At 34.5% G+C, this 16,602-nt stretch overlaps 1 protein-coding gene across 3 annotated transcripts in view; it reads right to left on the reverse strand.

Moving 5' to 3' along the window:
• LOC126741111 (lachesin-like) overlaps positions 1-16,602 on the reverse strand; it is a 107,693-nt gene that overhangs the window by 47,075 nt on the left and 44,016 nt on the right. For all 3 annotated transcript variants that reach the window (XM_050447445.1, XM_050447443.1, XM_050447444.1), the window contains 2 exons: positions 7,520-7,690; positions 4,438-4,566 (listed from right to left, as the gene is read on the reverse strand). In XM_050447445.1, coding sequence (XP_050303402.1) covers positions 4,438-4,566; positions 7,520-7,690 — 300 coding nt within the window. The remainder of the gene's footprint in view (positions 1-4,437; positions 4,567-7,519; positions 7,691-16,602) is intronic.

Genomic DNA, 16,602 nt, shown 5'->3' on the forward strand with positions numbered 1-16,602 from the left:
TACTACATAGTATACTTCATAGTGTTAAATTTAACACTCAAGAAATTTACCACGCTGTTTATTCTTTTTACCACCCTATTATTTTTTACAGTGTAGTTGCAATATATCCATCGACTCATCAGGAAATCTTCGTACCCCTTAATGTTGCTCCCATCTCTTGTAAAATAATGGATCGTACTTTTCCTTATCAACAACACATGCATTAAATGGAAAAATACCTCCTTTCTTAAAACCATTAGATATAATTTCGTGGTTTGTTTCTTTCCATATTTTACAAACTAAAGAGCTAAATTTTTTCTTTGGAATTTGTCTTCCCTCATTATGCTTCTGCCAGTTGATCAACTCATACTCCCATCTAACTTTTAAAGACTTAAAAACACTGAGGTCAAGCGGTTGTAGAATATGGGATGAATGGGGTGGTAATTTAAGAATGATCACCCCATTCTCCCTGGCTGCTCTAATTAATCTTTCATCCACGTGGGACGCGTGACTGTCATATATCAACAAGACTGGTCTTTTTGGGCCAAATGATTCTAACAAACTTTTTTTTAAATATTGTAGAAATATATCGCATTCCATCCATCCGTTTGCTGTTGTGACATACGCTATTCCAGGGAATTCTTCATCACGTGGAGCAACCCATTCCTGCCACATATTTTTTGCCTTGAAAACTATTAACGGTGGCGTCTTAAACCCATCTGCACTAACAGCCATTAAGACCGTAATATTTTGCCTTTAACTGCCTGCAGTTCTTCTAGAAGATGGAGCTCCTCTTTTGCCTATTATTTTTGTCTTGCTTGGATCTAGACAAAAATTGGTTTCATCAAGATTCCATATTTGCCGTGGTTTGTCGTGCAAATTTAGGGAATCCAACTGTGTTTTTATATTTTTTTTAATTTAATTTTTTTTTTGTATTAACTGTGTTTTAATATCAAAGTAGCCATTAATTACGAATGGATCTAAGCATTTCCTTCTAGCAATCTCCACGGATTGGGGTTTTTTAATGGATAAATTGTGGCGCTTCGAAAAACTTATAAACCAATCTTTACCTGGCCGGCCTGCTTTAAATGGCGTTTTAAGTTTATTTAGAATGACATAATGCTTTTCTTCTTGTTCGCTGGAAATCGCTGTACTTCTTCCCATCATTAAGCTCTTTACACCTCGATAACCTCTTCGATGATAGCTCAGGGTCATTTGTGGAATGTTATATTTTTTGTGCGCGCCGTATTGAGTTATCAAACCTCTCTCAATAACATTTAAAGCCCTTTTTAATGTATTTGTAGTGTATGAAGTTTTTCTACTTGAAGTTCGTTTATAGTTTCTAACCGTGTTTGCCTGAAAATAAGGAAAAAATATAGGTAATTAATAATGAATTTTGCTAATCGTAGGAAAGGGGTAAGTGTGTAGTATGCTACGCACTTGCCCGCCTTAATCACTACACAATTGCCCCAATACGTTTTTTTCATGGGGCAACTGTTTAGTAAACAAAATATTTAGGTTAGTAGTAAAAAAAACTAAAAATATGAATAGATATACAATAATACATACCTCTAATCTCTGTCAATACTTCTTATAGAAAATGGTATTGTGATCGTCGGATTATAGTGGATTAATCTATAGCACTCAAATTATTTAACGTTGCAAAAAATGCCTTCCGAATTTAAAAAGCATGCTACGTTAAAATACATAACATCTATGACAATTTAATGTTTTAGATTAGTGGGCATATATGATTGAATACTTCTTTCATAGATATCGCAGGTGTTTTGGCGAAAGTTATTATATTATAATGTGTGTACACACTTACCCCGCGTACACTGTTACCCCACCTGACCTTAGCTAGTAATGGAATATAATGCATAAAGAAATCTAGAAAATAGTAGGAAATACATTAAGGTATATGAAAGAATAATTATTAAGATATACAAATAAAAAAGAAACTCAATAATATTAATTACCTCAAAACTAAACGAGGATTTAAAAAGTAAAATTAATTTAAGAAAAATGCAATGGTGTACTTGTCTTTTATTAAATAATATTTACGATAAATTCCTTATGGATGCCACTGGTGAAAATTTTTTTCTTTGCACGTCCTACCTAAGCTCGCTCTGGTGATTTTCTGGTAATTCATCATATTGAAGCGATGTATTAATTATATCTAACACGCGGTTACCCACAACTTCAAACACATCCACAAGCACCTTTCTTGAGATATCACTTTCTTCTCCTTTAACATTTTTCATATTTTTTAACAGAGATCTTGTATCACTCATAGTAGTATTTTCAAATGTATCCCATATATTATATTTTAATATATTTTGAACTGTATATTTGGGTTAAATATCTATAGTTTGATCTATACGTTAAATTCATTGTATTTTCTATTTATCAAATCGGTATACATTTTTAGTTAATATTCATTTTATCGATTTAAATAATAATAGTATGAAAAGTTTGAACAATTTGTATTATTATTTTTAAAAAACCTTGATCGTTAAACTTGGCAACGAGGCAAATACACTGACTGCCTCTCTTCCAGAAAAAATACCCGCCCCCCCCCCCGGTACATCACGGTAACGAGTTGCTTATGGCAAAATTTGTATGTAATTTCCAGACCGAGCAACAAAATCCCGCATTAATTTGGAAATTCGAGTGTGTTCCCACCCCAGAGGGTTTGGGGGAAGGGGGGTGTACGCAGTACGCCATTTTCTAATAAACTTCGCCGGTCCGACACAAAACTCGTATATAGGATACATGACACAAATTGGTGCATTGATATGTTGTATGTTTGCGTTTATCCTGATGTTATGGATGTTCGGTATGCCGGTGTATAGAGATAAGGGAGATAATGTGGGGGGGTTGGTTAATGTTTCACTTCAAAAAAAAAAACAATTCAGTTTATTCCGGAGTTTTGGGTCGAGATTTTAATTATTACGGCCGCCGACGTTTTTCCGAGGGTCATTTGATCCGATACATTGTGTATCTCACTCGCAATTGTTTTGTCATCATTCGGAGAACAAAAGGACGAGTTTTTTTTTTGTGGGAAAGTTTGTGAATATTTTGAGTTTCGTTAGTTTCAATTTTACTTTTTACACTTTTTTGCATAAATAACCATTATACCGTGCATCCCAAAAGTTATGTCTAAATTCAGGGGTGTGTTCGAAAAAAAAACGCTCGGACCCGTCGATTTTTATTTCAGGCGTCTCGTATGTTTCAGGCATCTTGTCCTATACCTAAGTCAAGAGTTATCGAAAAAAAGACGACCAAACATTATTATTTAAATTCACCTAAAGCCGCGTACTCATTAACGAACTTGTAACTGTAACTGCAACAGTTACTGTATCATAGGAACTACTGAACCACGTTCTCTGCTCTCGCGACCCTCCCGATCCGTAATGTTCGCCGTGAGCTCAAGCCGCCATGTCGCAACCAGAAATGATAGCCAGTGCTGATTTTATTTTAATAGATGCATTAATTGAAAAAGAAAAACGTCCTCGGCGATGGTGGTCTCATGCACTGTACAAAGTGAGAAGTGGATCTTCATTATTTGCAGCTTTGAAGATGCAACAAATTAGCGGACACTACAAAAATTTTACCCGCATGAGTCCAACGGATTTTGAATATTGTATTAATTTAATTGGTCCGAAGATTCAGAAAATGAATACTACTTGCAGGGAAGCAATATCCGTTCAAGACAGACTAGCAGTGACATTAAGGCATTTGGCGACCGGCGATTCTTTTACAAGCCTGCAGAATTTATTTCGAATATCTAAACAAGTCATTAGCAAGATTATTCCAGTGGTGTGCGAGGCACTCATCGATGGATCAAAAAAACACGTAATTCAGCCCAAGCATCTTCTTTCAGATGCCTTTTATAATAATCCTTATGTTTTTGATCCCATATCACAGGCATCTTTTTATAATTTTCAATTAAGGCCAAAACGTTTTCTTCATCCCACGTAATCATATTATTTTATACGACACACGCGAACCTCGCAAAACAACGTCCACGGACCAACTGAGAATTTCTTTGTGTTCGTCCTAAAAACCGACAAAATTTGGCTCGCGGCTCTGCGCGTGCTCGTCCACATTACTGAATTTGGTCGCTGTAACAGTTGCAGTTACAGTTCGTCAATGAGTACGCGGCTTTACGAGTCACCTTATCTCTGAGAACTTTTATACAGAGCAAAATTCCATTCATTCGTGTTTTTTTATTCTTGACTGGTGACTGTGTATTTTCATAGAAACATTATGACAGTTGTACGCCAAACATCTGTTTGGCAGTATATTTTGCAAATCTTGAGGTTTTATGTTTAGATATTCCATTTGTCATTTTTATATTTAAATTAGACTATTCATTAAAGTTGTAATATTATTTTTGGGTTTTGTCAATCTCTCTATATCCTAAAAACTAGGATAAATAAATGTGATACTTACAATTGACATACATGGACAACCGTTTACTGACCGCTGGCGGAACATCGTTGCTCGCAATGCAAAAGTACGTGCCCATTTGAGACCTATCGACTTTCCAAAACGTCAGGTGGCTCCCATTAAACGTTTCCACTAAAACAAAAAAACAAAAACCAAATGTAAAACATATTCTATTTTGACAGTCGAATTTAGAAAATTTAATAGTGTGGCAACATTCGATACACTGATATTCAACGAGTTTTGAGATGTTCCTCTGTTCAATTAAGAAATTTTATTTTTTTTGAGAATATGAAACTGGTTGATATAATATTTTTTAAATGCTAAGATAACAATTTTTTCCATTAATAGGGTCAGCATTTTTTTTAAATAATCCAAGGAGGTGAATCATATTTTATTAACGGAATGGCAATTCTTCTGCAAATATTCAACTTTTCACTAGGATAATGTGAAAACTATTCCAGGCACTCATGTGGGATTTTAACACGAAGTAAGAGTATCTCTTGATGAACGTTTTCACATAAAAATCCTTCTGGTAGATTAAGAACTCTTTGAACTACTAGAGTTCGGTTTATACACCAAGGTCTAAGACAAGCCAAAATGTGAAAGTAAGACTTTCATGGCGCTATTTTTAGGTACCACTGGAGAACCATTGAAATATTTTTAAAATACTTTTAAGACATTGTAAAGGGATCCTTAAGGATCAATTGGAGGCATAAATTATGTTTCTAGCTTAAGTATTCACGAAGCTACAGCCGATTTAGCAGCACCAAGTTCATTAACAATTATTTCTGGAAATACTCAACTCTAACCAGGATATTGTAGAAACTATTCAAGGCACTCCTGTGGGACTTCAACTCAAAGTGAGGGTGTCTTTTGATAAACGCTTTGACATACAAACGCTTCTTATAAATTAAGAACTCTCTGAACTAGAGCCTAATTTGTAGATCAAAGTCTAAGATAAGCCAAAAATGTAAAAGTAAGACTTTCATGGCGCTATTTTTTGGTAACACAGGAGAACCATTAGGATATTTTCAAAATACTTTCAAGACATTGTAAAGAGATTCTTATTAAGGATGAATTGGAGGCATAAATTATGTTTCTAGCTTAAGTATTCACGGAGCTATAACCGATTTGGCAGCACCAAGTTCATTAATAACTATTTCTGCAGATACTCAACTTCTAACCAGGATATTATGAAAATTATTACAGGCACTCCTATAAGACTTCAACTCAAAGTGAGGGTGTCTTTTGATGAAGTTTTTAACATACAAACACTTCTTATAAATTAAGAAGTCTCTGAACTAAAGCCTAGTTCCTAGACCAAGGTCTAAGACAAGCCAAAAATGTAAAAATAAAACTTTCATGTCGCTATTTTTAGGTACCACAGGAGAACCGCTTGCGATATTTTCATAATACTTTGTTATAAAGGGATCTTTAGGGATGAATTGGAGGTATAAGTTATGTTTCTAGCTTAAGTATTCACGAAGCTTCAGCCAATTTAGCAGCACCAAGTTCATTAACAATTATTTCTGCAAATACTCAACTCTAACCAGGATATTGTAGAAACTATTCAAGGCACTCCTGTGGGACTTCAACTCAAAGTGAGGGTATCTTTTGATGAACTTTTTAACATACAAACACTTCTTATAAATTAAGAACTCTCTGAATTAGAGCCTAATTTGTAGATCAAAGTCTAAGATAAGCCAAAAATGTAAAAGTAAAACTTTCATGGCGCTATTTTTTGGTAACACAGGAGAACCATTGGGATATTTTCAAAATACTTTTAAGACATTATAAAGGGATCCTTAAGATGAATTGGAAGCATAAATTATGTTTCTAGCTTAAGTATTCACGGAGCTATAGCCGATTTGGCAGCACCAAGTTCGTTAACAATTATTTCTGCAAATACTCAACTTCTAACCACGATATTATGAAAATTATTAAAGGCACTCCTATGGCACTACAATACGAAGTAAGGGTGTTCTTTGATAAACTCTTTAACATACAAACGCTTCTTTTAAATTGTGAACTCTCTGAATTAGAGCCTAATTTGTAGATCAAAGTCTAAGATAAGCCAAAAATGTAAAAGTAAATCTTTCATAGCGCTATTTTTTGGTAACACAAGAGAACCGCTTGAAATATTTTCAAAATACTATTAAGACATTATAAAGGGATCCTTAAGGATGAATTGGAGGTATTAATTATGTTGCTAGCTTTAGTATTCACGGAGCTATAGCCGATTTGGCAGCACCAAGTTCATTAACAATTATTTCTGCAAAATACTCAACTTTTAACCAGGATATTGTGAAAACTATTACAGGCACTCCTATTAGACTTCAGCTCAAAGTGAGGATGTCCTGGAATAAACTTTTTCATATACAAACGCTTCTTATAAACTAAGAACTCTCTGAACTACAGCCTAGTTTATAGACCAATATCTAAAACAAGCCAAAAATGTAAAAGTAAAACTTTTATGCCGCTATTTTTAGGTACCACAGGAGAACCGCTTGAGATATTTTCATAATATTTTTAAGATATTATAAAAGGATCCTTAAGGATCAATTGGAGGCATAAATTATGGTTCTAGCTTAAGTATTCACGAAGCTACAGCCGATTTGGCAGCAATAAGTTCATTAACAATTATTTCTGCAAATACTCAAATTCTAACCAGGATATTATGAAAACTATTGCAGGCAATCCTATGAGACCTCAACACGAAGTAAGAGTGTCTCTTGATGAACATTTTCAGTTGCAAAGGCTTTTTGTAAGATCCAAGACTAAAAATATAACTTTCAAGTATATTATTAAGGAATACTTTTGAATATCTTATGATAACCGTTTGTTAGAAACTGAGTATTGCATTTTTATCTCAAAATTTCAACCCTATAGGATCTAATTGTGACTCTCTTCTCCCTGTATAGTTTATCCAATAAAATGGATGTGATAATACTCCCCAAACCCTCGAAATATGTAAATTAATTTTTTCCAGTTTAATCTGGCTCTTATTTCCGCGGAAATTTTCCGGTTACAATTTCCATTTCCACTACGTGGGTAAATGGAATAAATTTCCTCTCGCTTTTTTTACCTTTGGTGAAGTTCCTTAAGCCCCTGCGCATGACGATGCCTTCGCCATTTTCTTTTCTCCAGGTGACCCGAGGGGGTGGATGGCCAGATGCTCTGCACCACAGGGTGGCATTCTCCCCCTCTGATACCGAGAGGTCGCCACTGGTGTCCTCGTTCAAGATGTCCGGCGGAACTGGGGAAGAATGACTTTTGTATATCTGAGTTTTTTGAAAAAAATACTGAATTTTTGGGGAAGGGTGGTTATAACTCATAAGCCAAGGCACTTGGGGTTTTAAAAATGTGTATAAGGGTGGCTCAATAATTATAAGTGTCATTAAATAATTATTTCAGGGTTTTTCGGAAGTATGTACAGAGAGTGGAAAAAAATTCAAAGAAATCTGAAAAATGCATATAAGTCAAAAGAATATCCAACACCTCAAATATTCTTCAATTAATTTCAATGAATAATTGAATAATAAAATTCCACGGCGCGCGCCCTCTATCTGTACAGTAATTCTCAAATCCGCTATAGATGACGTTCAAGGTCAAGAATTTAATTATTCACTTGTCAAAAAAAAACGTAATATGCGTCAAATCTGTCAAACGTCAAAGCATTTGTCTACGTCACAAAATCGCCCCGCGCACGCCCCCTAAGAGATAGTTATTTAGAAATTCGAAGTTCATTTACTGTCAGTGTCATTTGTCAAATGTCAAAGCCGTCATTTATTTATTTAATGGCGACCTTAATTACATAGGACCCGTGTGTATATAATAGTTCTGGTATTCGCTGTAAAGGGCTTTATTTAATGGCTCTTCATTTTTTTTTTTCCAGTCAAATGAGCGTGTTTTTCCAGACAGTTGAGCCATAATTAGAGGCATTCGATCCATGACCTTTTTAATTCCAGGACCGTAAACCTTTAATTGAAGTAATTATTCTAGACACTTAAGGCTTATATTCTGTTAAATTCCAGGATGTTATGACCTTTCTCATGACTTTTGACCTTTGTAAAATCATGTCAATTGGGTCAATATTCCATGCATTTGATCTATAATCCTATTTAATTCCAGGCAGTTGAGATATTTTATTATTTATTTTCGACAATTAAACCATTATTACAGGCTATTTACCTCATAATTTCAGACAGTTCCGGATAATCGATCCATTTATCCGGGAATTTAAGACATGACTTTTTTCTGCCTGAAATTATGACCCAATTGCCTGGAATAACCGATCAACTATTTCTAACAATGATTCAACTGCCTGGAATAATTTGCTACAGATAGTGATACTTGATAAATTTCAATTGCCAAATCTTATCTCGTTCATAACTTATTTGTCAAAAGTCAAAGCATGTGTCAATATTGTCAAATCCGTATTTTTTTTAAAATCTGAATGTCAGTTATCAAATCTGTTAAGTTTAAACTATTTACTCGAAAATCGCTATAGATGGCGTGGACTGCAATAATTGAAATTTATGGAATTTATTTTCAGGAATAATTCTCTTACCAATGATCAATATGTCAAATGTCTACTGCGATCAATGTAAAGATGGCATTACTGAACCTAAAAATTTTGTCTCGTAAATTCTGACCTGGTTTCGAACTGTCAGTGTCAAATCATACGTCACTTAATTGTCAAATGTCAAATCTGTTTACTACTGTTTGTTCAAAGTCACTATAGAAGGCGTCACTTAATGGCTTTCCATGATTTTTTTAATTCCCACTACTTAAGCCATTAATTCGGGAATTTAAGCCATTCTTCCAGGGTCTTGATATATATTATGATCTGTTGAATTTTAAGATGCTATGACCTTAACTGCATTTGAATTATTGTTTCAAATAATCGATACATTTATCCAGGAAACTAAAATATGATGTTTGGAATTGTGATTACCCAATTGCCTGAAATAATTAGATCAGTTAATTATCTTAAACAGTAGCTCAACTGCCTGGAATTATGGCTCAATTGCCTGGACTAAAAAAGTCGACTGTTTGGAATATTAAGTCAATTATCTGAAACAATAACTCAACTGTCCAATTTCAGTCCATTCAATTGGGTCAATATTCCAGGCAGACGGAAACATTACATTTTTTGAAGCAATTAGTTCCGAAACTCGCTATAGATGGCATTACTTGGATGATTTATAGAATTCTGACTGCCAAGTGTTGAACCGTCCATCACCTATTTCTCTAAAGATGATGGAGTTTTTCCATTCAATTCCAAGCATTTGAACCAAATTTTCAAGGTTATCTTAAGCATTTCAAGTAATTTTCAGTTATATTCCAGGCATTTAGTGTAATTTTTTATTTATTCCTGGAATTTGAAGCAATTTTACTGTCAAATGTCAAACCTTTGTTTCTTATGAATTATGACATAATTACAAGCAATTCGTTCAGGATTTCGCTACAGATGGCGTTATCCAAATGATTTCAAAAATATTTACTTTAATAAATTCTGACTGCCAAATTACAAACCGTCCTTTACTTATTTGTCAAGTGTGTCATTTATTTGTTAACTATACAACATCTGATTCTTTTAACTGTCAATGCCAATAATTGTCAAAGGTGCCACGTTTAAAAAGTTTACTGGAATTCGCTGTAGATGGCGTGAACTAAAATTCTTGTCAATGTAGAGATGGCGTTACTGAACCTGAAATTTTTGCCTCGAACCTGTTCCCAAACTGTCAATGTCAATTCGTACATCATTTAAATGTCAAATCTGTCAAGTATAAACTGGTTACTCAAATTCCCTATAGAAGGTGTTACTTAATGTTAAATTCCAGGCAAATAATAAATTTTCTCAGGCAGTTGAGCCATGAATTCGTAAATTTGAATCATTCTTGCAGACTCTTTCAAGATGTTATGACCCTGACGCAGTTAAATCGACCTATACATCCAGGAAATAAAGACATGACTTTTTTCTGCTTGGAATTATGACCCAATTGCCTGGAATAATGGATCAATAAATTATCTGAAACAATAACTCAACTGTCGAATTTTAGGCAATTGGTTCAATATTCCAAGGTGTCAGTAATGAATGACATTTCCTTTTTTATAAGGCAATTCGTTGCAAAACTCACTATAGATGGCATTACTTGAGTGATTTAGGGAATGACGACTGCCAAATCTCGAACCGTCCATCACCTATTTGTCAAAGGTCATAGTATGCGTCAACATTGTCAAATAAAACTAATTTTTTAATTTTATTACAAGCATTTGAAGCCCTTTTCAAGGAGTTTGACTCATTTCAAGCCATTTTTTTGTTTTATTCCAGGGCCTTTACGTATAATTTTTCAATTTATTCCAAGCATTTGAACCCGATTTGCAAGGATATCTCAAGCATTTCAAGCCATTTTCGGTTATATTCCAGGTATTTAGCGTAACTGTTTATATATTCCTGGAAGTTGAAGCAATTTTACTGTCAAATGTCAAACCTTTGCTTCTTATGAATTAACTGCCTAGAATTATGACATAATTCCAAGCAATTCGTTCAGAATTCCGCTACAGATGGCGTTACAGAAATGATTTAAAAAATATTTACTTTAATAAATTCTGATTTGGCAAGTTTGTCATTAATTTGTTAAGTACAGAACATCTGATTCTTCGAACTGTCAATGCCAAGAATTTTCAAAGGTGCCACGTTTAAAACGTTTACTCGAATTCGCTGTAGATAGCGTGAACTAAAATTGAACTTAATCGGTTTTTTTTCCGGAAACTATTCTGACGTCGTCAACGTCAAATGTCAACTCTCTACTGGGATCAATGTACAGATGGCATTACTGAACCTGACATTTATGCCTCGAAAATTCCGACCTGATCCCGAGCTGTCAATGTCAATTCGTAAGTCACTTATAAGTCAAATCTGTCAAGTATAAACTATTCGCATTACTTAATGTTAAATTCCAGGCAAATGATACATTTCTACAGGCAGTTGAGCCATGAATTCAAAAATTTGAATCATTCTTTCAAGACGCTATGACCCTGACGCAGTTAAATCGACCTATCCATCCAGGAAATAGAGACATGACTTTTTTCTGCTTGGAATTATGACCCAATTGCTTGGAATAATGGATCAATAAATTATCTGAAACAATAACTCAACTGTCGAATTTTAGACAATTGGTTCAATATTCCAGGGTGTCGGTAACGAATGGCATTTCCTTTTTTTTAAAGCGATTCGTTGCGAAACTCGCTATAGATGGCATTACTTGAATGATTTAGGGAAAGACTGCCAAATCTCGAATTGGTCAAAAATCAAAGCATGCGTCAACATTATCAATTCTGTCATTTATTTTGCGTCTTTGCTTCTTATAACTGTTAATGCAAGTTGTCAAAGTTGTCACCTTTAAAACATTCACGCGGATTCGCTGTAGATGGGGTCAACTAAAATTGATAAAGTTCAATTTTCCCGAGAACTATTCTGACGTTGTCAATGTCAAATGTCAACGAGGATGAATTTTTGATGAAATTTTTGCTTCGAAAATTCTAACCTGATCCCGAGCTGTCAATGTCAATTCTTACGTCATTTATATGTCAAATCTGTCAAGTATAAACTGTTTGCATTACTTAATGTTAAATTTTAGGCAAGTGATACATTTTTCCAGGCAGTTTTGAGCCATGAATTCGGAAATTTAAATCATTCTTGCAGACTCTTTCAAGATGTTATGACCCTGACGCAGTTAAATCGACTTATACATCCAGGAAATAGAGACATGACTTTTTTTGCTTGGAATTATGACCCAATTGCCTGGAATAATGGATCAATAAATTATCTGAAACAATAACTCAACTGTCCAATTTCAGGCAATTGGTTCAATATTCCAGGCTGTCGGTGATGAATGACATTTCCTTTTTTTTTTTTGAAGCAATTCGTTGCGAAACTCGCTATAGATGGCATTACTTGAATGATTTAGGGAATGACTGCCAAATCTCGAATTGGTCAAAAATCAAAGCATGCGTCAACATTATCAATTCTGTCATTTATTTTGCGTCTTTGCTTCTTATAACTGTTAATGTAAGTTGTCAAAGTTGTCACCTTTAAAACATTTACGCGGATTCGCTGTAGATGGCGTGAACTAAAATTGATCTTTATCAATTTTTTTCCTGGGAACTATTCTGACGTTGTCAATGTCAAATGTCAACAAGGATGAATTTTTGATGCAATTTTTGCTTCGAAAATTCTAACCTGATCCCGAGCTGTCAATGTCAATTCGTACGTCACTTATAAGTCAAATCTGTCAAGTATAAACTGTTTGCATTACTTAATGTTAAATTTTAGGCAAGTGATACATTTTTCCAGGCAGTTGAGCCATGAATTCGAAAATTTGAATCATTCTTTCAAGATGTTATGACCCTGACGCAGTTAAGTCGACTTATACATCTAGGAAATAAAGACATGACTTTTTTCTGCCTGGAATTATGACCCAATTGCCTGGAATAATGGATTAATAAATTATCTGAAACAATAACTCAACTGTCGAATTTCAGGCAATTCGTTCAATATTCCAGGCTGTCGGTAATTAATGACATTTCATTTTTTTTTGAAGGAATTCGTTGCGAAACTCGCTATAGATGGCATTACTTGAATGATTTAGGGAATGACTGCCAAATCTCGAATTGGTCAAAAATCAAAGCATGCGTCAACATTATCAATTCAGTCGTTTATTTTGCGTCTTTGTTTCTTATAATTGTTAATGTAAGTTGTCAAAGTTGTCACCTTTAAAACATTTACGTGGATTCGCTGTAGATGGGGTGAACTAAAATTGATCTTTATCAATTTTTTTCCCGAGAACTATCCTGACGTTGTCAATGTCAAATGTCAACGAGGATGAATGTAGAGATGGCGTTACCGAACTTGAAATTTTTGTCTCGAAAATTCCAATCTGGTTAACTGTTAATTCATACGTCAAAGCTGTCAAGTTTAAGCTATTTATTCGAATTCGCTGCAGATGGCGTGCACTACAATTAAAACTTTTCCCTTGAAGAATTCTGACTTTAAGAATGATCAAATGTCAAATCACTTTTCTACTGGGATCAAAGTAGAGATGGCGTTACATGTCATTTACTTAACGACCCCACTGAACTTTAGGAAAATTAAATTAGACGTTTCACACACATACACGCTATGTTCGCGTTTCCATTTTCTCGCGAAAATAAAACTCCGAGGCGGTGGAGAACGTGAAAACGCACGAAAATGGGAAAATTTTCCCCGGTAAAATATGTTTTTCCTTTGCAGGGTTGATGTATGTGGCACACGTCGCAACCGGCCTCGAAAAATCCCCTTTTTAAGGCGGAAAATTGAAAGAGTTTCCTTGTTATTAGTTTTTTTTAGTTTTTTTTCTCTCATTAATATTTTCAGGGAGATTACACCCTTCTAACGAAATAACCTCTCAAATATTAATTCGGTTCACCCCCCCTAGTTCTCTTGTTTTAAGCCACCCCACTCGGCCCTCTAAAATGGGAAATTACATAAATGAAAGCTAATCCGTAGAGACTAGGCGACAGGCCCTGGATAAACCGCGAGTTTTCCTTGTATTCCCACTCCCTTTCTATGGAAATATGGTGGGAAAACAAACGGAAACTTTGGCGGTTTTCGTATTAATGACGCCCGAGGGTGTATAGTATACAGTTTTTTGTTAAGGGAAGGGGGAAGAGGGAAAGAGCTAATCGATCTTTTTGTGGCATTATTAACAGGAACCAAGGAAATATCCAAGTAGAAAAACAAATGAAGGGAAATTTCCATTCTGTATTTATCAGCGATCCTGGATGAAATTTGGGGAAAGATTTAGAACAGGAGTATTTAATAGATCCCTAATTCCAGAGAGCCAAATTAACAATAGAAAAAAGTCACATATTAATTACCTAGATTAATGGACCAATTACTGGATTCACTTAAAACAAATCAGTTGCAAGAAGCCCCAATGGAAATTACCAATGATCAGTATTTACTGAGATATTAAAGGACAAATGTGAGTATCAAATTTTATAGATCTCTTTAATGTTGCAACTTTGATAATAAGACTTAACATCGTAAGATCAATATTAACGGAGATATTAAGGGACAAAAGTGATTAAACAGTTCTAGGCCTAATTTGCATGAAAGCAAACTTCCAAGAGCTGTATCTCGAAAAGTATCATACTTACTAGAAAAATCATTATTATATATTTTGTAGATCTAATTTAATACAAAAACTTTGATAATATGTCTTAACATCGTAAGATTACTATTAACGGGGTTATTAAGGGATAAATGTGAATGAGAGTTCCAAGTAATTCCATTGCCTGAATTAAAAAACTGACTGCTTGGAATGGAATGAAAAACGACTGTAATAGATTAAGAATAAGTATATTAGTCTCACTATTAGGTCAAATAAACTGTTCTACTGTAACTGTCAAAATGTTTACTTTACTATCCTAAATTTACTCATTTAAAAAGGAAAAAAGCCCCCTTAACTTGGGTTAAAACAGATTAAATAACGCATTTTTCAATAAAACTTATTCAAAAAAAATTGTTCACTGCACGCTCTCTTATTTCCATTTGCACTTTATCAAAAAAAATTGATTCTCATATAATCATCACTTTATAAAAAGGCTCATTACTGCATGATTTTTTCCATGATAATATTGAATAAAAGCAGACACAAAATAACACTCTCTCTCTCTCTCTCCATTAAAACCAGTCTAATGGAAACTTCTGATCGATTGTATGGTCTGTCGTGTCGTAAAAATACTACGTTGTTCCATATACATGCATACACCGGATATACGATGGGGAAAATAAATGGAGAAATGGAAAAACGCGACCGCAAATCGGTTAAAACGTTCGGAAATTTGCCGTTCTTCGAATTTATTGAATTGATATGAAAGCCGATCTGGTTTACTGGGAATTTATTTACCTGAACAGTGGAAAAGGTACAAGTTAACAAAGGATCCTTTCCAGAAAAGAAAAAAGTGAAAAAAGTATAAAGTGCAATTTTATAATGATCCAGCATGATCCTGAGAGGTGAGATGCGGTAGAAAGTGAAAAAATGCCACTTTTGGACATATAAATCGATCTGAGTCCCATAAATCTTTGACGATCGTTATGAAAATATCTCTCCCGTTTGTATACGTTATAAGTACGTAAGAAATGTACAATTTCATTATGATTCAGAATGTTCCTGAGAGGTGAGATGCGGTAGAAAGTGAAAAAATTGACTTTTGACCCACTTTTGGGCATATAAACCGATCTGAGTCACATGAATCTTTGACGATCGTTATGAAAGTATCTCTTCCATTTGTATACATTATAAGTACGTAAGAAAAGTACAATTTCATTAAAATCCAGAATGTTCCTGAGAGGTGAGATGCGGTAAAAAGTGAAAAAATGGACTTTTGACCCACTTTTGGACATATAAAACAATCTGAGTCCCATGAATCTTTGACGATCGCTATGAAAATATCTCTCCCGTTTGTATACGTTATAAGTACGTAAGAAAAGTATAATTTCAAAATAACCCAGAATGTTCCTGAGAGGTGAGATGCGGTAGAAAGTGAAAAAATGGACTTTGACCCACTTTTGGACATATAAACCGATCTGAGTCCCTTGAATCTTTGACGATCGCTATAAAAATATCTCTCCCGTTTATATATGTTATAAGTATGTAAGAAAAGTATAATTTCCTAATGATCCAGAATATTCCTAAGAGGTGAGATGCGGTAGAAAGTGGAAAAATGAACTTTTGACCCACTTTTGGACATATAAACCGATCTGAGTCCCGTGAATCTTTGACGATCTCTATGAGAATATCTCTCCCGTTTGTATACGTTATAAGTACGTAAAAAAATGTACAATTTCCTAATGATCCAGAATATACCTGAGAGGTGAGATGCGGTAGAAAGTGAAAAAATGGACTTTTGACCCACTTTTGGACATATAAACCGATCTGAGTCTCATGAATCTTTGACGATCGCTATTAAAATATCTCTCCCGTTTGTATACGTTATAAGTACGTAAGAAAAGTATAATTTCCTAATGATCCAGAATGTTCCTAAGAGGTGAGATGCGGTAGAAAGTGAAAAAATTGACTTTTGATCCACTTTTGGACATATAAACCGATCTGAGTC

Source organism: Anthonomus grandis, chromosome 10, assembly GCF_022605725.1.
Source record: "Anthonomus grandis grandis chromosome 10, icAntGran1.3, whole genome shotgun sequence".
Lineage (NCBI taxonomy): Eukaryota > Metazoa > Arthropoda > Insecta > Coleoptera > Curculionidae > Anthonomus > Anthonomus grandis.